At 57.7% G+C, this 24372-nt stretch overlaps 2 protein-coding genes across 2 annotated transcripts; one reads left to right on the forward strand and one right to left on the reverse strand.

Moving 5' to 3' along the window:
- Positions 1-1375: 1375 nt before the first annotated feature.
- Positions 1376-10907, reverse strand: LOC125685417 (keratin, type II cytoskeletal 8-like). The gene is made up of 9 exons (XM_048928423.1): positions 9979-10907; positions 7672-7880; positions 7100-7160; positions 6292-6387; positions 6036-6200; positions 4503-4628; positions 3049-3269; positions 1877-1932; positions 1376-1787 (listed from the first exon to the last, which is right to left on the reverse strand). The coding sequence occupies exons 1-9, from the start codon at positions 10306-10308 to the stop codon at positions 1621-1623; spliced, it is 1431 nt and encodes a 476-aa protein (XP_048784380.1). The 5' UTR covers positions 10309-10907; the 3' UTR covers positions 1376-1620.
- A 3767-nt stretch (positions 10908-14674) lies between these two features.
- On the forward strand, positions 14675-22827 carry KRT18 (keratin 18). Its single transcript, XM_048928424.1, has 7 exons — positions 14675-15175; positions 16787-16869; positions 18140-18296; positions 19232-19396; positions 20095-20220; positions 21097-21320; positions 22662-22827. The coding sequence occupies exons 1-7, from the start codon at positions 14744-14746 to the stop codon at positions 22774-22776; spliced, it is 1302 nt and encodes a 433-aa protein (XP_048784381.1). The 5' UTR covers positions 14675-14743; the 3' UTR covers positions 22777-22827.
- The last annotated feature ends 1545 nt before the right edge of the window (positions 22828-24372 follow it).

Below are 24372 nucleotides of genomic sequence, written 5' to 3' on the forward strand. Positions count from 1 at the left end.
GGGGGGGGATGTTAATTAACACTAATTGGCAGCGCTAATTGGGGTGAGATGTGCGGTGCGGACAGCAGGTGTCACCGGTGGACAGGGAATGGAATCCGTACCCAACGAAAACGTAGGGGCGCCCCAAATCTTCCCCAGCTCCCCCAGAAATAAGCCCACCCCCAAGGAGGGGGAAGGGGGGGGGAGGTGACACGATCCCCAGCACAGCCCCATATGAGACACCAGAGAGTCCAAAATCCTTAACCCCACCCAGCCCGAAATTCCCCCCCCCCTCCCCCCCCCCAAATCCTATTCTTCCCCCAAAACCTGCAAATCCTGGATGTTGCCCCCCCCCCCCGGATGGATCCTGGTACCCCCAAAACCTGACATCGTAGGATGGAATTTGGGACCCCCGGCACCCCAAAATGTGTCTGGATTCCCAAAACACAGCCTGATGCACCTGGGTAGGCAATGGTACTCCAAAATAGGTCCTGATGTCCCCAGATGGATAATGGCACCCCAGAATGCGACCTGGCATCCCATAAATGATCCTCATGCCCCCAGATGGACAACAGCACCCCACAGTGCGTCCTGGTACTCTAAAACAGATCCTGATGCCCCAGGATAGACAATAGCACCCCAAAATGGGTCCTAGTAGCCCAAAACAGAGCCTTATGCACCAGGTTGGGAAATGGCACCCCAAAATGAGTTCTGGTATCCCAGGATGGACAATGGCACCCCAGAAGTTGTTTTTGGCAACCCAAAAAGGGCACAGATGCCCCAAAATAGGTCTCAGCACCTTGCAGTTGGCAAAATGAGTTCTGGTGCCCCAAAACTATTGTTGATGCTCCAGGATGGACAGTGGCACCCCCAGAATGGGTCCTGGTACCCCAAAATAGATCCTGATGCCCCAGGATGGACGACAGCACCCCAAAATGGGTCCTGGTATCCCAAAACAGAGCCTTATGCACCAGGGTGGAAAATGGCACCCCAAAATGAGTTCTGGTATCCCAGGATGGACAATGGTACCCCAGAATGGGTCCTAGTCCCTCAAAACTGAGCCTGATGACCAGGGTGGGCAATAACACCCCAGAATGGGTCCTCAGACACCAGTATGGGCAATGGCACACCTAAAGTTGGTTCTGGCAACCCAAAATGAGTCCTGGTACCCCCAGATAGACAATGGCTCCTCTGAGGCCTGACCTCCCCCCCCCCCCCCCCCCTTTTTTCCCTACCCCACAAGTGGGTCCTAGCAGCCCAAAACATCCCCTGCCCCCCTCATGGACACCACTGGCTTCATCCTGGGGGATTCCTCCCCCCTCCAGAACCCCATTGCTGCCCCTATTTCCCCCCAACTCCCTCCCATCCCCAGGTGGGTACAGTCACGTTTGGGGGCTTCATTGGGTTTATTGGGTTTATTGCAGGTCCTCAACACCCCCCACCCATGCACCGGAGGTGTGAGGGGGATCTCAGGGGTGGGGGGCACCCCAATAGCTCCCACCCCATCCTGTAGCTTGGACAGGCACAGGGGGACAGATGGACGGACAGCAGGGTGCTGGCTCAGGGCGCTGGGACAGAACAAGGGGAGGATCCCAGGGGGTTGCATTCCTTTTGGGGTCTCCAGAGGGGTGTAGGGGGGGCTCAGTTGGTGAGGACATCAGCACACTCAGACACCAGCTTGCCATCACGGGTCTCGATCTTCTTGATGACGATGGCACGAGATTTGGGGACAGCTGCACTCTCCAGTGCCGGGGGGGTCACAGTGTAACCTGTGGAGAAGGAGCTCCCAAAGCCCCCCCCGAATCCTCCTGCATGGAGAGGGGGTGCAATGGGTGATGCTGAGCGCTTGTTGGGGGTTTTGGGTAGTGAATCCAACCCCTGTGTCCCCCCCTCTTACCCGAGAACCCCGTGGTCCGGGTGTGGATGCTGAGGTTCTGCATTCCTGACTCCAACCTGGGGGAGAGTAAGGGGTGGGATTTAGGGAGGTGGGGGAGAGATGGAAGGATGGCACGATGGTGGGAGGGAGGGAAGTGGGAATGGATAGACGGAGGGGAGAGAAGATTGGAAGGATGGAGGGAGAGAGGGAGGGAGGGAGAAAGGGAGGGAGAAAGGGAGGGAGAAAGGGAGGGAGAAAGGGAGGGAGAAAGGGAGAAAATGCAGGGCGGGAGGGAAGGATGTCGAGATGGAAGGATAGAGAGAAGGAAGAAAGAATGGAGAGGGGGGAGGGAGGGAAGTGGGAATGGATAGATGGAGGGGAGAGAAGGTCGGAAGGATGGAGGGAGAGTGGGAGGGAGAAAGGGAGAAAAGAATGCAGGGAGGGAGGGAAGGATGGTGAGATGGAAGGATAGAGAGGGAAGAAAGAATGGAGAGCGGGGAAGGGAGGGAAGAATGGGGGGATGAATGGAAGGATTGAAGAAGGGAGAGAGAGAGGGAGGAAGGGAGCGAAGAAAGGATGGAAGGAGGGTGGAAGGGAGGGTGATGGGGGGAGGGAGGGATGGATGGGGGGAGAGAGGAAGAGGAAGGGAAGAATGGAGGGGAGGGGTGGAGAGTGGGAATGAGGGAGTGAGGAATGGAGGGGTAGAGGGAGGGAAGAAGGGGAGGAAGGAAGGAAAAGAATGATGGATGAAGGGTGGGAGGGAAGGAAGGAGGGGCAGAAGCATAGAGGGAAGAAAGGAGGGAAGGAGGGGAGGAGGGAAGGAAGGATGGAGGGAGGGGTGGATAGAGGGAATGAGGGAGTGAGGAATGGAGAGAGGGATGGAGGGAGGGAAGGACAGAGGGAGGGATGGGTTGGATGAAAGCATTGGGGGCACAGCGGTGAGGACATGGGCTGAGGATGTGAGATGGGCCTGGGATTTGGGGACGCACTATAGGGGCTCAGTTTGGATCCAGGGCTCGGGGCAGCACAGGGGGACACAGGAGCTGAATTTGGATTCAACAGCCGAGTGCTGCCCAGGGAGCAGGGATGTGGTGTGGCCTCCATGAGACAGGAACACCACCGTCCCCACAGCGTCCCACAGGACATAGCACACTGCACACCCCATGGAGCCCCTTTCTGGTGCAGCATCCCACCTGCTCTCCTCGCCCTCCAGCAGCTTCCTGTAGGTCGCAATCTCGATGTCCAGTGCCAGCTTAACATTCATCAGCTCCTGGTATTCGCGCAGCTGCCGGGCCAGGTCCTGCTTTGCCTTCTGCAGAGCCGCCTCCAGTTCAGACAGTTTGGCTCTGGCATCCTTCAGGGCCATCTCCCCACGCTCCTCTGCCTCTGTGATGGCCGTCTCCAGAGTGGCTCGCTGCAGGGCAGGACGTTGGGGCAGGAGGGGTTACCTTGCATGAGGGTTTGGGTTGTCTCTGGACCTCAGCATCCTCCTTGCTACATCCCATCATCCTCCCCTTGCACCCCATTATCTCTCTATTGTATCCCAGCAGACCCCCTTTACATTCCAGCTCCCCCCCCCCAGTGCATCCCAGCATCCCCCTCTTGCATCCCAACTTCTCCAGTTTGCACCCCAGCTTCTGCCCATTTGCACCCCAGCTTTTATCATTGCACCCCAGCTTCCTCTTTGGACCCCAGCATCCCTTGTTGCACCGCAGCTTCCCCTCAATGCACCTCAGCATCCCTCCTCCTTAGCGCCCCGACTTCTCCAAATTGCACCCCAACAGTCCCCCAGTGCACTCCAACATTCCTCCCATTGCATCCCAGTTCATCCCATTGTATTGCAGCTTCCCTCCAGTGCACCCCAGCATCCCACCCATTGCATCTCATCTTCCATCACTGCACCCCAGCTTCCCCTTTGGACCTCAGCATCCCAATCTGGTACCCCCAGCTTCTCCGAATTGCACCCAAACATTTCCCCAGCGCATCCCACCATCCCTCCCATTGCACCCTAGTTCACCCCGTTGCATTGCAGCTTCCCCCCTTGCACCCCAACATTCACCTCTGCACCCCAACTTCTCCAAATTGCACTCCAGAATTCCTCTCTTTTTTCATCCATTTCTTCCCCCTCCCCCAGTTTGCACCCCAGCTTCTCCCCATTGCACACCAGAATCATCTCTGCAGAGTGCAAGGGGGCTGTGGGAGGTTGGAGTGCTGAAGGCATGGAGAGGTGAGGGAGAACAGGAGGAGGAACAATAGATGGAAGAGGAGGAGGATGAAGAGGAAGTAGAGGAAGAAGAGGAGAAAGAGGAGGAGGAAGAAGAGGAGGAAGAGGAGGAAAAGAAGAGAGAGGAGAAGAGAGAGGAGGAGGGGAAGGAAAGGAGGAAGAAGAGGAGGAAGAGGAGGAAAAGAAGAGAGGAGGAGGAGGGGAAGGAAAGGAAAGGAGGAAGAGGAGGATGAAGAAGTGCAAGAGGGGGGAGAGAAGGATGAAGAAGAGGAGGAGGGAGAGGAGGAAGAAGAGGAAGGAAGAAAAGGAGGAGGAAGAGGAGAAAGAAAAGGAGGAGGAAAGAAAGGAGAAGGAAGAAGTGGAGGAGGCGGAGAAGGAAGAGGAGGAGGAAGAAGGTCAGGTGTAGCCAGGCAGGACCCAGACCTGGTTCTTGAGCACCTCGATCTCAGCCTGGATCCTCTGGATCATCCGGTTGAGCTCGCCAATCTCGCTGCGGGTGCTGCGCAGGTCGTCGCCGTGTTTACCAGCTGTCGTCTTCAGCTCCTCGTACTGCAGGAGCGGGGTCAGGAAATCAGGGATCAGGGGATCACAAAATCACAAACTCGTGGGACTATGAAATCTTGGGATCCCAAAACCAAGTGGTCACGGGATCCCAAAGTCATGAATCCACCGAGCTGTGGGACCACGAGATATCGGGATCCGGATATCGCATCACTGCGAAATCACAGAATCATGACACTGCGGAATCAGAGAATCACGGGATCGCAGAATCACAGCCTCATGGAATCATGGACTCATGAATCCATGGAATGATGGAAATGGCTGAGACACAAAATCATGGAATGCTGGCATCACAGAGTCCTGAAATTGCAGAATCCCAAAATCACAGGATCCTGACAGGACAGAATCCCAAAATCTTGGCCCCATAAACCCACCGTGCGGCGGGGATGGGGACGGCCCCATGAGCTCCTCTTCCTCCCAAAATCTGGGGCAAAGCAGCAGAGGCGAGCCCGTGCCCAGAGGAGTGCTTGGGGCCAGGGCTGCGTCACACCAGGCCGGTCTGCGACTCGCCCACGCCGCAGACACCATGAGCAGCGCCTGGCCCTGGGGCTGGGATGTGGGGCAAGGGCGGGAGCGTGGGGCTGGCGAGACGGCGGTGGGGAGCGGGATGGGAAGCGGGACAGGGAGTCTGGGTCATAGGGCATCCCCAGGGCAGGGTGGGTGCTGGGGGTGGAGAGTGTTATGGGATGGGTGAGGGTCCTGGGGAGGGGGAGAGCATTCTAAGTCATGGAGCACACCAAGAGATGAAGGATCTCAGAGGGGAAAAAGGAATGGAACAGTTGGGGGCATGGATGGTGTGACCCAGGGGATGGAGTGACCCAGGGGATGGAGTGACCCAGGGGATGCAATCTTCCAGGTCATGGATCCTTTCAAGGGATGGAGGATCCTTGGGGGCAGAGCATTCCAACTCATAGAGAATCCCAAAGGATGGAGACCCCCAAGGGATGAAGGATCCCAAGGGATTGGGAACCCCAAAGGGATGGAGATTCCCAAGAGATGGAGATTCCCATGGGGTGGAGATTCCCAAGGGGTGGAAAACTCCAAGGGATGGAGAGCCCCAAAGGGGTGAAGGATCCCAAGGGATAGAGGACCCCAAAGGGGTGGAGTTTCCCAAAGTGATGGAGGGAGCATTCTGAAAGACAGCTCCTCCTGGGGCACAGAGGAGCCCAAAGGACAGAACATCCTCTCAGGAGGAGAACATCTTGGGACACGGAACGTCTCAAGGGACAGAGCGCAGAATCCCAGCTGATGGATTCTCCAAATTGCACTCCAGAATTCCTCTCTTTTTTCATCCATTTCTTCCCCCTCCCCCAGTTTGCACCCCAGCTGAAGAACAGAGCAGGGATGAGTCCGGAGCATCCCCCCAAACCCCGACCCCCACTCCCAACCCCTCACCTTGCTCTGGTACCAGGTCTCAGCCTCCAGCCGGCTGCGGTTGGCAATGTCCTCGTACTGCGCCTTCACCTCTGCAATGATGCTGTCCAGGTCCAGGCTGCGGCTGTTGTCCATGGACAGCACCACGGAGGTGTCGGAGATCTGCGACTGCATCTCCCGCAGCTCCTGCAATGGGGAAGGAGATGGGGCTGAGCTGGGGGAACGGCCCCCTCCCTGTTGCGGTGGTCCCATGGGGGGGCTGCTGTGAAGCCCCCACCTCATCATAGAGCTGCCGCAGGAAGTTGATCTCATCCGTCAGACTCTCCAGCCGTGACTCCAGCTCCACTTTGCTCATGTATGCTTCGTCCACATCCTGGGGTGCCAGTAGCATTGGGTCAGCTCCCATTGCCCCCCAGCCCCATTAACCCCAGACCCATTGTCCCCAGACCCACTGCCTCCCGGCCCTATTGCCCCCCAGCCCCATTAACCCCAGTCCCATCAGTCCCCAATCTCATTACCCCCAGCTCCATTGCCCTCCAACCCCATTACCCCTGGCCTCAACACCTCCAGCCCCACGGTCCTTCAGCCTCATTGCCCCCCAAGCCCCACTTCCCCCAGTTCCATCAGCTTCCAACCCCATTGCCCCCAGCTCCACTGCTTCCCAGCCCATTACCCCCAACCCCATTGTCCCCCAGTCCCATTGCCCTCAATCCCATCAGCCCCCAACACTATTCCCCTCAGCTCCATTGCCTCTGTCCTCATTGTCCTCCAGACCCACTGCCTGTCCCCAAGACTTCCAGCCCCACTGCCCCTCAGCCTCATTGCCCCCAGCCCCACTGCCCCCCAGCCCCACTGCTCCCAATCCCATCAGGCCCTAAACACATTGCCCCCAGTCCCATTGCCCCTGACCCCTCTGCCCTCCAGCCCCATTGCTCCTGTCTCCAAGTCCTCCAGCCCCACTGCCTCCCATCACCATCACCCCCAGCCTCACTACGTCCAGCCCCATTATTCCTAGTCCCATCACTCTCAGCCCCATCACTCCCAGTTTCGTTGCCCCCCAGCCGCATTACCCGTAGCCCACTCACCTTTTTCAGCAGCACAAACTCATTTTCCTTCTCAGTGCGGTGGTTGATCTCCTCCTCGTACCTGCAGGGTAGAGGGCTTAGTGTGGGGACATGGGGACACAGAGGGGCAAGGACATGGGGACATGGGATGTGGAAGGGATGGAGGACATGGAGAAATGGGAATGTAGGCATGTGGACACCCAGAGATACAGGGACATGGGGAATGAGGGACAAGGGAGTTATGGGGGGGTGTGAGGACAGGAGACACGGGGACATGGCGGCTATGGGGATCCAAAGATGCAAGGACACAGGGGGACACGGGGCGTGGGGACATTGGGACCCAGGGGTACAAGGGCATGGGGATATGGGGCATGGGGAAATGGAAACTTGCATGTGGGGATGTGGGGCATGGAAGAAATGGGGAAAAGGGGACGCAGGGACACACAGAGATGGGGACAAGGGGGACGTGGGGAGCCCCTTTCCAGTGCATTGGGTCGATCACCCCATAAACCAAAGCCACCACAGTGCTGCTCGGAGGGAACAACCCCATCCCATCCCACCACCTGAGGGCCACCCAGCTGCCCCCTCCTCACTTGTTCTTGAAGTCCTCCACCAGCCCCTGCATGCTGCCCAGCTCAGCCTCCAACCGCAGCCGCTCCTGGCCCAGCCCCTCCAGCTGCCTCCTCAGGGACCCCACGTAGCCCTCAAAGAGCCCCCGCAGGTCACTGCGCTGTGGCTGCTGAGACTGCAGGAGACTCCATTTGGTCTCCAACATCTTGTTCTGCTGCTCCAGGAACCGGACCTTGGGGAGAGGGGGGACGCAGGGGGGTCACCATGCTGTGTGGGGTATGAGGATGGGGATGGGGGGAGGAGGGGTGTGGGGTCATGGAGGCATTGGGTATGGGGATGGGGGGATGGGGGGATGTAGGGACACAGGGATGTGGGTATTCAGGGATGTGGGGACACGGGGATGTGAGTATATAGGGACAGGGAGATGTGGGGTTGCAGAGGCATTGGATATGGGGATGTGGGGGTGTGGGGTCACAGGTGTTGGATACGGGGACACGGGGATGTGCAGATATGGGAACACTGGGATATGGGGATGTGGGGTTGTGGGTGGGTATATGGGGACAGGGGGATGTGGGGTGTGTGGCCATGGAGGCATTGGAAATGGGGATATGGGGGTGTGGGATACGGGGATGTGGGGTTGTGGTTATATGGGGACATGGGGACGTGGAGATGTGAGTACATGGGGAAAGGGGAATGTGGGTATTTGGGGACATGGAGACATTGAGACGTGGGGCTGTGAATAAATAGGGACAAGGGGCTGTAGAGATGTTGGATATGAGGATGTGGGGACATGGGGATATGAGGACACATGGGGATGTTGGAGGTGGGCAAGAGGGTGAGTGGGACGTGGAGTTGGGATATGAAATATGGGACGTGGGGTGGGGGTTATGGGGACACAGCGATGAGACGCTGGTAGGGGGACTGATTGCAGCGGAGGGGGACAAAAAGGGGACAATGGGACAGAAGGAGAATGCCACCACCACCCCAGGTCCCACCTCACACCACTCCCCCCCCCTCGGCTTTGTCACCATGTCTGGTACTGGGATGGAACATGGATGTACCCCCAGAGTGTTCCCAAGGGGGACAGCGGGTCCTTTAGGGGGTCACAGTGTCCCCAGGGGGGTCCAAAATGGGTCTAAAATGTGTGCAAAGGGGTTGGCAGTTTCCAGAGGGGAACATGATATCCCCAAGGAGATCTCAGTGTCCCCAAAGATTTCCAAATGTCTCCAGGATGTTCCCAAGGGGTTTAGAAGATCCCAAAGGGAACAGAGGGCTCCCCATGGGGGGGGGTCCCAATGTCCCCAAGGGCCTCAGGATGCATCTGAAGGAGCTTGGAGGTCCCCAAGGGGCTCAGGGAGTCCCAGAGGACCGAAAGAGGGTCAGTAAGTCCCTAAGGAGGTCTCAATGTCCCCAAAGGGCTCAGTATGTCCCCAAAGGACTGCAATGCCCCCAAAGGTGTTTCAGTGTCCCCAGAGGACTCAGCAAGTCCCCAGGGGGCTCAGAAGTCACCATGGGGGTCACAATGTCCCCAAGGAAGTTTCAATGTCCTTAAGGGGCCAAGGGTGTCCCTAAGGGGGGCCTTAATGTTCCCTCAACGGCCCTAAGAGGACTTGGGATGTTCGCAAAAGTGTCTCAGCATCCCCAAGGGGTTCAGGAGTTCCCTAAGGGGTTCTGAAGGTCCTTAAGGGGATCTCAATGTCCCCAGATGTCTCAATATCCCTAAGGGGGATTGGGATGTCCCTAAGGGGCTCTGGATTTCCCTAGGGGGGTCACAATGTCCCAAGGGGCTTTCACTGCTCCTATGGTGGCTCAGGATGTTCCCAAAAGTGTCTCAGTGTCCCCGAGGGGGTCTTGATGTTCCCCAAGGTGTCTCAATGTCCCAAGGGTCTCAGGAGGTCCCTAAGGGAGTCTCGGTGTCCCTGAGGGTGTCTCAGTGTCCTCCAAAAGTCTCAATGTCCTTAAGGGGGGCTCAGTGTCCCCAAGGGGTTCTCAATGTCCTTAAGGGGATCTCAAGATCCCTGAAAGTGTCTCAGTCCACCAGGGGGGTTTCAATGTCCCTAAGGGGGGCTCAGGAGGTCCCTAAAGGAGTCTCAGTGTCCCCAGAAGTTTCTCAGTGTCCCTAAGGGGGCTCAGGATGTCCCTGGGGGGGTCTCTCAGTGTCCCTGCAGGCTCAGAATGCCCTCGCAGTCTCACAGCCACCTCCCACCCCACCCCCAGGGGACTTCAGGGTCACCAGAGCTCAGGAAACAGTTGTGACCCCCTTCCTCCCCCCTCCCCCCCACCCCGGATGCCACCCAGACACAATGGGGGCAGCTATGGGGGGGCCTCACCTTGTCGATGAAGGAAGCAAAGCGGTTGTTGAGGGTCTTGATCTGCTCCTTCTCCTCCTTGCGCACCTGCTGGATGTCGGGGTCAATCTCCAGGTTGAGGGGGGTCAGGAGGCTCTGATTGACGGTGACGGCTGCGATGCCACCCCCAGATACGGTCACAGGACCCCGCTGCATCCCCCCCACCCCAAAACGGCTCCCACTGATGGTGCCGAAGGCTGAGGCTGCGCTCATCCTCACAGCAGGGCCGGCGGTGAAGGAGCGGGAGCTGAAGGATCGGACCGGGACGGCCGAGCTGCTCCGCACAGATTTCCTGGTGATGGTGACAGACATGGTGGGTCAGAGGGGCTGAGGTTTTAGGGTTGGAGGAAGGCTGGAAGAAGGTCGTAGGGCTGGCAGATGGTTGCAGGATTGGAAGAAGGTTAGAAGATGGTTGGAGGAAGGTTAGAAGATGTTTATAGGGTTGGAGGGAAGTTAGAAGACGGTTGGAAGAAAGTTACAGGATTGGAAGAAGGTTGTAGGATTGGAGAAAGGTTGGAAGGTTGTTGTAGGGTTGGAAGATGGTAGAAGGTTGGAAGGAGGCCGTAGGGTTAGGAGAAGTTTGGAAGATGGTTGGGTTGGGAGAAGGTTGAGAGAAGGTTGTAGGATTTGAAGAAGGTTGTAGGGTTGGAGGAAGGATGGAAAATGGTTGTAGGGGTGGAAGAAGTTTGGAAGGAGTTTGTAGTGTTGGTAGAAGGTTGGAAGATTTATAGGATTGGAAGAAGGCTGGGAGGCGGTTGTAGCGTTGGAAGAAGGTTGTAGGGTTGGGAGAAGGTTTTGGGAAGGCTGGAAGACAATTTGGAGAAGGGTTTTGGGAAAGGTTACAGGAGAGTTTTGGGAATAGTGTCGGAGCGCCGCGCTGCGTAGGAGGAGGGAGGTGTGGGGAGGGCGGTGGGCCGGGCTATGGGGCGGGCTATAGGGCGGGCTGCGCCATGGGGCTGCAGGAAGGGCCGCAGGATGGATTGTGGGGCGGGCAGGAGGACGGCTGTGGGGTGGGTTGCAGGACAGGTTGCAGGATTGCGGTGCGGGTTGCAGGACGGGTTGTAGGATTGTGGTAGGGGTTGTAGGACAGGACGGGCCGGCTGTGGGGCGGGTGAACGGGGCTGCATCCTGCCGCCCAGGGGAGGAGCGCTGTGCTGCTCCGTTAACCCCTTCGGAACGGCTGCGATCCACTGTGGCTTACTGGGATCTACTGGGATCTGCTGGGATCCATTGGGGTTGCTGTGGCACATCGGATCTACACTGTGTTCACTTGATGTGAATTCAGTGCTCGGCCCCAAATGCAGCTGCCACCCACCATGATATCCACCTGCAGGAGTGTCCCCAAATCCCAGCCCCTAATGGAGTTCCCAAAGTCTGTCCCCAAATCCCATTCCCAAACACAGTCCCCGAAGCATGTCCCCAAATCCCAGACCCCCCTTGTGTCCTCAGTCCACGTCTGCACTGCTGTGTCCCCAGCACATCCCTTCATCCATGTGGAGAAGCCCAGGGAGCTCACACTATGGGGAACAGTGGTTGTCCTGCCGTCCCATCCATGTCTTACCATGGCCAACAATTCAATCCCATCCCATGATGGCCATCTGTCCCTGTCCCACAATGGCATCCAACCACTGTCCCACCATGGCCACCAACCCATCTCTGTCCCACCAACAACAACCTGTCCCTGTCCCACTATGGCTACTAACCATTGTCCCTCTACAGCCACCACCTCTCTCTGTCCTACTACGGCCCCTTGTTCCTGCCCCATGATGGCCACCCATTCTTGTCCCCCTATGGCCACCAATCCATCCCTGTCCCACCATTTCTCCCTGTCCCACCCCTGTCACCGACCTGTCCCTGTCTCATCATGGCCTCCTTTCCATGTCCCACAGTGGCCACCTGTCCTTTTCTCACCACGGCCACCAATCTGTTCCAGTCCCACTGTGGCCTCCTGTCCATGTCCCACTATGGCCACCAACTTGTCCTCGTCCCACTATGGCCACCAACCGCTGTCCCATCATGGCCAACAACCCATCCCTGTCCCAGCCCCCACTGGCCTGGCCAGGAGAAATATCCCCCCCCATCCCAACCCCCAGCAGATGCCCCCCTCCCCCACTCTCTCCCCGGCTCTATGGAATGTCCTCCCCCACCCCACACAGCTCCTCCCGGAGCCACTCTTATCTCAAAGGAATTCCCAGTTCTCAGCGCCGGCGGGATGGGCTTGGGAGAGGGGGGTGGAGGGGGGCAGGGGTCTGTGGGCTGTGTGAGACCTTCCTGCCATTCCCGCAGCCCCTGGTGGGGGTGGGGATTTCCCAAAGAGGCCCCCTACAAGTGGGGTAACTGAGGCACAAGGGGGGGAGGGGGGAAGGAGCAACACTATGACCCCCCCCCCCCCCCCCCCCTTTCAGATGGGGAAACTGGGGCACGAGAGATGGGAGGGTGCAACTCTATGAGACCCTCTTACAATGGGGAAACTGAGACACGGAAAGATGGGCACGTCCCCATAGCACAGCCCCAGCCCTATAGAACGGGGAGGGGAGTCCCCACACCAGCACCCATAAATTCCCCCCCCCTCCACAACACCAACAACAACCAGCTCCCCCCCAGGCCCTGTGTGCCACCCTGAGGTCCCCACCTCAATATTCTCACCCCCATCCCCCCCTGAGGTTGTTGACCCTTCGTTGTCCTCCCAGGGTGGGGGTTGGGGCGGAATTTTGGGTGGGGGCCAAAGCTCTTTGCCTGCCTTTGTTTGCACTGGGCTGGGCCAGGCTTTGGTGACGGGGACAGCGCTGATGGGCTGGTGGCCCCACGTCACCACGTCATCGTCACCATCACCTGCCACCCCTCCTCCACAGAAACACCCAAACACAGATGGAGGTTGGGGTGTGCCCGGGGGGGGGGGAGGGGGGGTCTCAGGCTGGGTCTATGGGGTCTCCAGGTGGCACTTTGGGGGCTCAAGGTGACACCTTGTGGGCTTCAGGTGGCACTTTGGGGTCATGAGGTGACACTCTAGGGGTTTCAGGTGGCTTTTGGGGGCTCAAGGTGAGGCCCTGGGGGCTTCAGGTGGTACTCTGGGGCTCAGGGTGACACCATGGGAACTTGAGGTGGCACTATGGGCTCGTGAGCTGATATCTTGGGGTCTTCAGGTGGTATCATGGGGTCATCAGGTGGCACTGTGGCACTGAGGTGACACCCTAGGGACTGCAGGTGGCATTTTGGGGTCTGCAGGTGGCACACTGGGGGATCAAGGTAACACCATCGGGGATCCAGGTGACACTATGGGGTCTTAAGGTGGCACTTTGGGGTCATGAGGTGACACCCTGGAGGATTTCATGTGGCTCTTTTTGGGGTCAGGGTGACACCATGGGGACTTGTGGTGGCACTATGAAGTTCTGAGGTGACACCTCGAGGGCTTCAGGTGGCACCAGGGGATCATCAGGTGTCACTCTGGGGGCTCAAGCTGACACCACGGGGTCTTCAGGTGACATCATGGGCTCAAAGTGACACCATGGGGTCATGATGTGGCACTATGGGGTTACGAGGTGACAGGTTGGGGGCTTCAGCTCATGCAAAGGTCTGTGCTTGTGCAAAAGATGGTGCTCGTAAGGCATGCTTGTGCAAAGGTGCGTGCTCGTGCAACACAGCAGTTCACACACAGAGGCCCTGTTTGTGTAAAGGAAAGTGTTTTTGCAAAGGCACATGCTCATGCAAAGTGTGCACTCATGCAAAAAGTGCAAGGAGCACACAGCCATTTTTATAGCAGGGGGTGCTTTTGAAGCAGCATGTGCTCGTGGAGAAGTGTGTGCTCGTGCAAAGCGTGCCATCGTGCAAGGCTGAAAACACATTCCGGTGCTGAAATGCCCCTTTTTGCAGCAGACAGAAGCTGGTGAGCACCATAAGCTTGCATGGAGATGGGTCTGTGTGCTGCACACACGCAGAAGTGAAAGCTTGTGCAAAGGCATGCAGTCGTGCAAAAGTCCACAGCTCCCCCACCCCCTCCCCCCACGTCCTTGTGCGTTCAACGATGGGACGATAAGGGCGGAATGCGGTGCTGATGCATCTCTGAGCCAGGAGATAAGGGAGGGAGGGGAGGGAAGGAGGGGAGGAGGGGGGGGAGGGGATCCAGCGGGATCATGGAGGTAGAGGGTGGGGTCCCAAGGACACCCCAGAGTGCCCCCAAAGTGTCCCCAAAGTGTCCCCAAGGTGTTCCTTGGAGAGCCCACAAAGTGCCTCCAAAGTGTCCCCAAGGAGACCCCAAGGTGCCCCCAAGGCATTTTCTTGGAGTGTCCCCAAAGTATCCCCAAAGTGTCTGCATGGAGTCCTCGGTGTCCCCTAAGTATCTCCAAAGAGACCCCAAAGTGTCTCCAAAGTATTCCTGAGATGTCCATAAAAGTGCCCCCAGAGCGTCCCCAAGGACACCCCTGGGGTCCCCCTAAATATGTGGGGCCAAGTCCTGGTTCCCCGCAACGCAGAGTGCTGAGCCTTGTTCCTGTGGAGCTGCGTCCCCCCGGGGCAGTGAGGCCCTGGGGCCGAGCTCTCCCTGTGCCCCCCCTACGTTCCCCCCTCCCGTTGCCATTCCCAAAGGCACAGGATCCGGCCGCACCTTCCAGGGATCGGCGAAGGGCCAGCGGCTCTTTGGGGCCGCCCCCTGCTTGGCGCTTCCTATAAATCCCCGCCGCCAATCATCCAACCGTCCACTCATCTGTCCGTCCGTCCATCTGTCCGTTCATCTGTCCGTTCATCTGTCACCATGAGCTTGTCCCGCAGCACCACTTTCTCCACCTCATCCCGCACCGGGAGCATCCGTCGCCTCGCGCCCCATAGCAGCGCTGCCAGCGTCTACGCCGGGGCCGGGGGGTCGGGTTCACGCATCTCCATCAGCCGCACCGCCAGCACCTATGGGGGTGGCTATGGAGGCGGCTATGGGGCAAGCTATGGGGCTGGCTATGGGGCAGGTTATGGGGGCGGTATGCTGCTGTCCGGGTCTGGGATGGCACAGAATGAGAAGGAGACGATGCAGGATCTGAACGAGCGCTTGGCCTCGTATCTGGAGAAGGTGCGCAGCTTGGAGAACAACAACCGGCGCCTGGAGGCACAAATCCGGGAGAGCCTGGCCAAGAGGGGACCCAGCACCCGCGACTGGGGGAACTACTGGGACACCATCCAGCAGCTGCGTGACAAGGTGAGGGGTGTGGCAGGGGATGGGATTGGGGTAGGAATGGGAATGGGGCTGGATTAGGATGGGGATAGGAATGGGAATGGGCTTGGATCAGAATGGGGAGGGGTTGGGGTAGAAATGGGAATAGGAATGGGATTGAAGTTGGGGTTGGGATGGGGATGGGGATGGGGATGGGAATGAGAATGGGGCTGGATTAGGGTGAGGATAGGAATGGGAATGGGCTTGGATTAGAATGGGGAGGGGTCAGGGTAGAAATGGGAATAGGAATGGGAATGGAGTTCGTGTTGGGGTTGGGATGGGGATGGGAATAGGAATGGGATTGGGATTGTGTCAGGTTGGGGATGGGGTGGGATAGGAATGGGAATGGGGTTGGGTTTGGGGTTGGAATAGAAATGAGTATGGGGCTGGATTAGGATGAGGATAGGAATGGAAATGGGCTTGGATTAGGATGGGGAGGGGTTAAGGTAGAAATGGTAATAGGAATGGGAATGGAGTTTGTGTTGGGGTTGGGATGGAGTGGGGTGGGACGGGGTGGGAATGGGAGTAGGAATGTGACTGGGATTGTGTCAGGTTGGGGATGGGGTGGGATAGGAATGGGAATGGGATCGGGGTTGGGAGGGGGATTGGGTGGTATGGGAATGGGAATGGGAATAGGATTGGGATTGAGACTGTGTTAGGATAGGGTGGGGTTCAGGTAGAAATAGGGAAGGGAATGGGAAAGGGAATGGGAATGGGGTTGGGTTAGGATGAAGATAGAGATGGGATGGGAATGGAAGTGGAGTTTGATTAGGATAGAGTTATGATGGGAATGGAAATGGGATTGGGTTAGAATGAAAATGGGGTGAGTTCGGATGAGGATGGGAAGGAGATGGGGTTGGGGTTGGGATGGGTTGGGGTTGAGCCGGGAATGGGAATGGGTTGAGGTTGTGTTGAGGATGGAATGGGGATGGCTGAGACTGGGATGGCAGTGGAGTCGGGGTTAGGATGGGCATGAGGGTGGAATGAAGATGGGGTTGGTGTTGGGATGGGGTGGGGTTGGTGTTGGATAGGGGTTGGGATGGGGATGGGGTGGGTTAGGATGCAGTGGGATTGCAGATGGAGATGGTGTTGGGGTGAGTTTGGTTGGGGTAGGGGTGGGAAGGGGGTAGGTTGGGGCACCGGCACCACGAACTCTGGGCCCCATCAGCATGCCCCCACTTCCTGGCATCGCATCCCCAGGGCTCTGCCAGCAGTTGTCACGGGTTAAGCATTAACCTGCATGGTGCTGGGAGGGGGTGGACTTCGCACCCGGAGCTGAGCCAGGGATAAATGATCCTGTGGGGTGGGGACGCACCCAGTGGGGACACCACGTGGGGCTGTGACCAAGCCCATGGGGGCCAAGGGAGGGGGGTCAATTAATGCTCCTTTGTTAAGCAGATGAGCCCCACAGCCAGCGCCACCCTATAGAACAGTGGGGTCACCCCTTCCTGAAGTCACATGGGGACAGAAATGGGGACGAGAATGGGGACAAGGACATGGACAAGAGTTCACTGCCAGTCCCCCCCTCCTCCCCCCCCCCCTCCCTGGGGCACACTGGGGGTCCTCACACCCTGTGACCCCAAACCGGCCCCACAGATCTATGACTGCGCAGTGGAGAACGCCCGCACCGTGCTGCAGATCGACAACGCGCGGCTGGCAGCCGATGACTTCAGGGTGAAGTGAGTGAGACAGGGACAGCAGGGGTGGGAGGTTGGGGTGGGGGCATGGGTGGGGATAAGATGGGGACAGGGCCAGGAGTGGGATGAGGACATAAATGGGAATTGGGATGGGATGGGAATGTGGAGAAAGACGTGGTTGGGAATGAGAGGATGGGATGAGGTGGGATGGGGATGGGATTGATGTTGGGACGGGATGAGAATGGGACAGGGATGGGATGGGATATGGGTGGAATGGGATGGGATATGGGTGGAATGGGATGGGAAGATGGGGATGGGAATGGAAAAGAAAAGGGATGGGGTGTGATTTGTGGAATGGAAATGGGATGGGATGGGATGGGATGGGATGGGATGGGATGGGATGGGATGGGATGGGATGGGATGGGATGGGATGGGATGGGATGGGATGGGATGGGGTGGGGTGGGGTGGGGTGGGGTGGGATGGGATGGGATGGGATGGGGTTGGATGGGGATGGATGGGATGGGAATGAATGAGATGAGAGCAGAGAGAGGAATGGGAATGGGAATGGAGATGGGAATAGGGCTGGGAATTGAGATAGGACATGGATGGGAACAAGAGCAAAAATAGAGATGAGGACATGGATGGGGATAGGGATAGGTACAGGGGACAGGGATAGGAGAAGACAGAGATGGGACAGGGATGGGGAAATTGATGAGATGGAGCAGGGGTAGGAATGATATAGGGGACAGGGATGGGAATGAGATTGGAAATGGGGATGGGATGGGGGCAGAAACAGGGATGGGAATGGGGATGGGATGGGGGCAGAAACAGGGATGGGAACGGGGATGGGATGGGGGCAGAAACAGGGATTGGAATGGGGACAGGCATGAAAATGGGGATGGGAATGTGGTAGGGATGGGGACAGGAGAGAAACAGATGAGAATATGAGTGGGGTACAAGGACAGGGATGAGGATAGTGATGGAGACAGGGATGGGACAGTGACAGGGACATAGATGGGAATGGGAAAATGGCCAGGGACATAGATGGGAATAGTGTTGGAAATAGGGTGGGATGAGGATAGGGATGGGGTGGGGACGGGAACGAGAATGGGAATGGGGTGTGATTCACAGAACAGAAGTGGGATGGCATGGGGTGGGATGGAATGGGATGGGATGGGATGGGGATGGGATGGGATGGGATGGAGGTGGGGATGGAGGTGGGGATGGGATGGGATGGGATGGGATGGGGTGGGGTGGGGTGGGGTGGGGTGGGGTGGGGTGGGATAACAGACCGGAGCCGGTGCCCTGCAGGTACGAGGCAGAGCTGGCCATCCGCACATCAGTGGAGAGTGACATTGCGGGGCTGCGCAAGGTGCTGGATGACACCAACATGGCACGGCTGCAGCTGGAGGGGGAGATCGAGGCACTGCGTGAGGAGCTCATCTTCATGAAGAAGAACCACGAGGAGGTGGGGTGGGGCAGCATCAGGGCCACATCAAGGACACATCGAGGACACGTTGGGGGCACGTTGGGTACACATCAGGGACACACTGGGGACACATTGAGAACACGTTGGGGGCACATTAAGAACATGTTGGGGATATATCATAGACACATTGGGGACACATTGGGGACACACTGGGGACATGTCAGTTACACTCTGGGGACACATTGGTGACATGCTGGGTGCACATTGAGGACACATTGGGGACACACTCGGAACGCATTGGGAACATGTCAGGTGCACACTGAGAACATTAGGGACACATTAGAGACACACTGGGGACATTGTGGGAACATGTTGAGAATGGATTGGGTACAACATGTTGGGGATACATTAGGGACACACTGGGTATACATTGGGGACACATTAGGGACATATTTGAGACACACTGGGAACAATCTGGGGATGTGTTGGGGACACATCAGGAACACACTGAGTACACATCCAGAAAGTGTTGGGAACACATTGTGGGAACACTGAGGACACGCTGGGGACACACTGGGGATATGTTGGGAACGCATTGGGTACGCATTGAAAACATGCTGTGGACATATCAGGGACACAGTGGGGACACGTGCATTGGGGACCTACTGGGGACATGTTGGGAACAAACTGGGGGCACATTAGGGAAACATTGGGGACACCATATTAGGGACACACTGGGGACATGTTGGGAATGTGTTAGGCACACAGAGGACACACTGGAGACACCTCAGGGACACAGTGGGGCACATTGAGGACATGTTGGGGGTACATTAGGGACTCAGTGGGGGCACACTGAGAACATGCCAGGGACACATCACAGACACACCGGGGACACATCAGGGACACGCTGGGGACATGTGTGGAACACATCAAGGGCACACGGGGACAAACCAGGACCTGCTGTCCCCTGGCAGGAGGTGAACGCACTGCAGGCCCAGGCGGCCTCCGCGGGGCTGACGGTGGAGGTGGACGCACCGCAGGCGCAGGACCTGGGCCAGGCACTGGCAGAGCTGAGGGCGCAATACGACGTGTTGGCCAAGAAGAACCTGGAGGAGCTGGAGAAGCAGTGGGGGCAGCAGGTGGTCCTACAGTCCTAGGGGGTCTTTGGAGTCTTTCAAGGGGTCTTTGGGGTGTTTCAATAGTCCTCGGGGTGTTAACTGTAGTTCTTGGGATGTTCCGGTGGTCTTTGGGGTCTTTCAAGGAGTCTTCAGGGTGTTCCTATAGTCCTCAGGGTGTTCCTATAGTTCTTCGGATGTTCTGGTGGTCTTTGGGCTGTTCTTACAGTCATTGGGGCATTCCTATAGTCCTTGTGGCGTTCCAAGGGCATTTGGGGTCTTTCAAGGTGGTCTTTGGGGTGTTCGTATAGTCCTTGGAGTGTTCCAATGGCCCTTGGGGTATTCTGGTGGTCTTTGGGGTGTTCCTATAGTTCTTGGGGTGTTCCAGTGGTCTTTGGGGTCTTTCAAGGAGACTTTGGGCTGTTCCTACAATCCTTGGGGTGGTCTGTGGGGTGTCCTGGTGGCCCTCTATCAGTCGCACACAGGGCACATCTCTTGGGGGACACCCCACTCACAGGGGACACCAGGCCCATAGTGGGGACATTTCCCAGCGCTGTCCTTACCCAATATTAGGGACACCCCACAACCAATGGGGACCCCACAGTGGGAGCATCTTCCAATGCAATCTTCACCCAACACTGGGGATCCTCCTTACGGGTTCCATTTTGCTGACTTCCCTGGACTTATTTGTGCCCCCCACTCCCCTCCCCACACCACCCCAGATCACGGAGACCACGCTGGAGGTGACACAGAGCACAAAGGAGGTGGACACAGCACGGAGCCGATTGCTGGAGCTGCGTCGCTCAGTGCAGAGTCTGGAGATCGACCTGGATGCCCTGCGCAGCCAGGTGACCCCAAAGCACAACCCCACAGCCCCACAGTCCCATAGAGTAACCCCACACCCCTCTCGTCCTAAAGAGAATGACCCCACTGCATCTTGGCGCTGTAGAGTGAACCTACAGTCCTCTGACCCCATAGGGAGTGACCCCACAGCATCCTGACCCCATAGAGAGTGACTGCACAGCATCTTGACTCCATAGAGTGACCCCATGGCCACCAACCCCATAGCGTGTGACCCCATTGGGATCTCAACAGCCCCCCAACCCTGTAGAAGTGTCTTGTGAGCCATCCAGCCCCTTAAAGTGGGTCTCCATGGAAGTCCCTGACCCCATGAGCCCCCAACCCCATAGAGTGCTGCCCCATGGGGGTCCCACCAACCCCCTGACCCCATAAATTACAACTCCATAGGGGTCCCAAGAGCCCCCAGCCCCATAGTACTTTACCTCATGGGGATCCCACCAGCCCCCCCAACCCCATAGAGTACAACTCCACAGGGGTCCCACCAGCCTCCTGATCCTTAGAGTGCAACAGTATTGGGTTCCTGTGAGCCACCTGGCCCCATAAAGTGTGGGTCCATGGGGGGTCCCTGTCTTCATGAGCCCCCAACCCTGTAGGGGGTGTCCCCACAGAGGTTCTGCGAGGCATTCAGCCCCATAAAGAGTAATTCCATGGGGCATCCTGACCCCAGGAGCCCCCAACTCCATAGCGCATGACCCCATGGCGGTCCCACAAACCACTCAGTCCCATAAGGAGTGACTACATGGATGTCCCTGATCCCAAGAGCCCCCAGCCTCATAGGGGATGACCCCACTGAGTGAGGGAACTGGGGGGAGGGGAGGGTTCAGGCCCCTTACCCCCACTGAGCTCTTGGGGTCACACTGCAGAACGCGGGGCTGGAGGGCAGCCTGGCAGAGACGGAGGCGCGATACGGGGCGCAGCTGGAGCAGCTGCAGGGCCTGATCCTGCGCGGGGAGGAGGAGCTGGCGCAGGCACGGGCAGAACTACAGCGTCAGAACCGGGAGCACTGCGCACTGCAGGACGCCAAGAGCAAGCTGGAGGCTGAGATTGCCACGTACCGTGCGCTGCTCGAGGGAGGAGAGGGCTTCAGGTGGGACATGGGGGGTGGCACCACTGTGGGACTGTGGGGCATCTGGGTGGGGTGAGAGCCAGTGTTGGGATGTGTAGGTCCTGACCTCTGTGGTCCTCTAGGGGTAGAGAGGGGACGGTGAAGGGACAACATTGTCATCCATTAGTGTTGAGCCCCAGTGGTGGGAAGTCCACATTCTGACCTCCATGACCCTATAAGGACAGATATGATGGCACACAGTGGGCTGAGCCCTGGTGTTGGGATGTCCATGTCCCATCCGCTGGAATGTTTAGGGACAGCAAGGGGACAGTGGTGGCATTCAGTGGAGAGAGACCCAGCACTTGGTTGTGTAGGTCCTGACCTCTGTGGCCCTATAGGGACATAGAGGGGACAGTGAGGGGACAACGATGGCATCCATCATTGTTGAGTCCCAGTGCTGGGAAGTCCAAGTTCTGACCTCTGTGACCCTGCAGGGACAGATGGAGGGGATACAGGACAGATAGAGGGGAGAGGGGTGGCATTCAGTGGGGTGAGACCAAGTGTTGGGATGCGCAGATCCTGACCTCTGTGGCCCTATAGGAACAGAGAGGGGACAGCAAGGGGACAATGATGGCATCCATCAGTGTTGAGCCCCAGTGGTGGGAAATCCACATTCTGACCTCCATGACCCTACAGGAACAGACAGGAGACAGTGCTGGCTCACAGTGGGGTGAGCCCCTGTGTAGTCCTTTAGGGACTGTGGTGGTGGCATTCAGTGGGGCGAGACCAAATGTTGAGATGTCTATGTCCCATCCTCTGGGATGTTTGGGGACAGCAAGGGAACAGTGGTGGCATTCAATGGGGCAAGCCCCAGTTCTGGGAGGTGCAGGTCCTGACCTCTGGTGGCCTTATAGGGACAAAAAGGGGACAGCAGTGGCACCCCTGAGGAATCCTTTAGGGATAACAAAGGGACAGTGGTGACACCCAGTGGGGATTCTGTAGGGACAGCAAAGGGACAGTGACACCCACCAGAGATGAGCTGTGGGTACAAACACGTCCGTATCCTATCTGCTGGGACATCTGGGGACAGCACAGGGACAGTGGTGGCACCCAGTGGCCAGGCATCCCAACCCCTCCCCAGCCCCAATGTCCCCTCCAAGTTCCTTGGGGTAGCAGTGGGGAAGGGTGGCATGGGGCTGAGTGACACAGGGGTGGGTGACAGGAGTGGGTAACAGGGGTGGGTCACATAGGGGTGGGTGACACAGGGGTGGGTGGTAGGAGTGGGTAACAGGGGTGGATCACATAGGGGTGGTGACACAGGGGTGGGTGACAGAAGTGGGTAACATAGGAGTGTGTGACACGGGGACACCCGCTGCCCCACAGTCTGCAGGATGCTCTGGGGACGGAGGGGACGGTCACTACGCAGCGCAGCACCCAGAGGACGGTGGATGGCAAAGTGGTGTCCGAGAGCAAAGAGGTCAAAGTGCGCAGCTACTGAGGGGGGAGGACGGCGAGGTGCCACCCCCTGCCCCACAAATAAAGGAGCAAAGTGACAAAGATGGGGCTCAGCGCAGTGTGTGTGGCGGGGAAACTGAGGCATGGGTTGGGGGAAGGAAGGAGGGGTGGAGATATGAGAGAGGGGAGGGAGGGAGGAAGGATGGAGGTACAGAGAGAAGTGGGGATGAATGGAGGGAGGGGTGGAGAGAGGAATGGATGGATGGAGAGATGGAGGGAGAGGGTAGAAGGGAGAGAGGGAGGGAGGAATGGAGGGAGGGAGAGAGGGAGATTGAGAGGAAAGAATGGGGGGGGGGGAGAGAGGGGAGGAAGGGAGAGAGGGGAGGAAGAGGGAGGGGGGAGGGAGGGAGGGAGGGAGGGAGGGAGGGAGGGAGGGAGGGAGGGAGGGATGGATGGATGGATGGATGGATGGATGGATGGATGGATGGATGGATGGATGGATGGATGGATGGATGGATGGATGGATGGAGGAAAGGAGGAAAGGAGGAATGGAGATGGAGGGAGGGAGGGAGAGGTGGGGAGAGAAGCAGGGGGAGGGAAGAAGGGAAGGAGGGAGGGAAGGATGGAGGGATGCAAGATGGACGGAGGAAAAGAGGTGGGAGGGATGGAGAGATGGAGAGGGAAGGAAGGAGGAAGGGATGGAGGGAGGGTGAGAGGGGTAGGAGGGAGGGAAACAGGGAAGGAAGGAAAGGAAGGGAGGAAGAGAGGAAGGGATGGGAGAATGGAGGGAAGGAGGAATAGAGAGAGGGAAGGAAGAATGGATGGAGAGAAGGAGGAAAGGAGAAAAAAGAGGGGAAAAGAAGGAGAGGGAAGGAGAGAGGGAGAGAAGGAAGGAGAAAGGGAGGGATAGATGGGTAGATGGAGGGAGAGAAGGGAGGAAGAAATAGAGCGATGGAGAGATGGAGGGAGAGAGGGAAAGAGGGAAGGAGAGAAGGAAGGAGGGATGGAGGGAGGGAGGGAGGAAAGGAGAGAGAATGAGAGAGGGAGTGATGGGCATGACCATTCATTGCACAGCCCCAGCAATGCATAGGGGGGTGACTGCACATTGCACAAGGACTTGCATTGCACGGGGAGGAGTGGTTGTGCATTGCACAAGTGCCAAAAGTGCATGGGGAGGACTGACCACGCGTTGCACAACAAGAGGAGGTGCACAGAGGGGGCATCACTGTGCATTCCACAACTGCTGGTGCACGGAGGGGCACGATGATGCACTGAACAAATGATATGCTCCATTGGACACCAGGCAATGCTGGTGCAACACACGAGAAGCAGTAGTGCACCATGCATTGCACAAGGGGCCACGTTGCACAAGGGAGTGGCTGTGTGTTGTGCACGGTCTGGTGGAGCACAGGAGGGTGATGGTGCATTGCACGAGGACCTGCATTGCACAGGGGAGCGACCGCATTGCATGTGAACTAGTGGTGCATGGCGGGTTGTGATGGTGCACTGCATTAGAACCTGCATTACACAGCAATGAGTGACCACACATTGTACACAGACTGGTGGCACACAGTCTGGAGGAGGACACACATTCTGGCTCACTTCCCAAGAGCCAGCTGCACACGGGTTCATCACCGTG

Source organism: Lagopus muta, chromosome 28 (assembly GCF_023343835.1).
Source record: "Lagopus muta isolate bLagMut1 chromosome 28, bLagMut1 primary, whole genome shotgun sequence".
NCBI lineage: Eukaryota > Metazoa > Chordata > Aves > Galliformes > Phasianidae > Lagopus > Lagopus muta.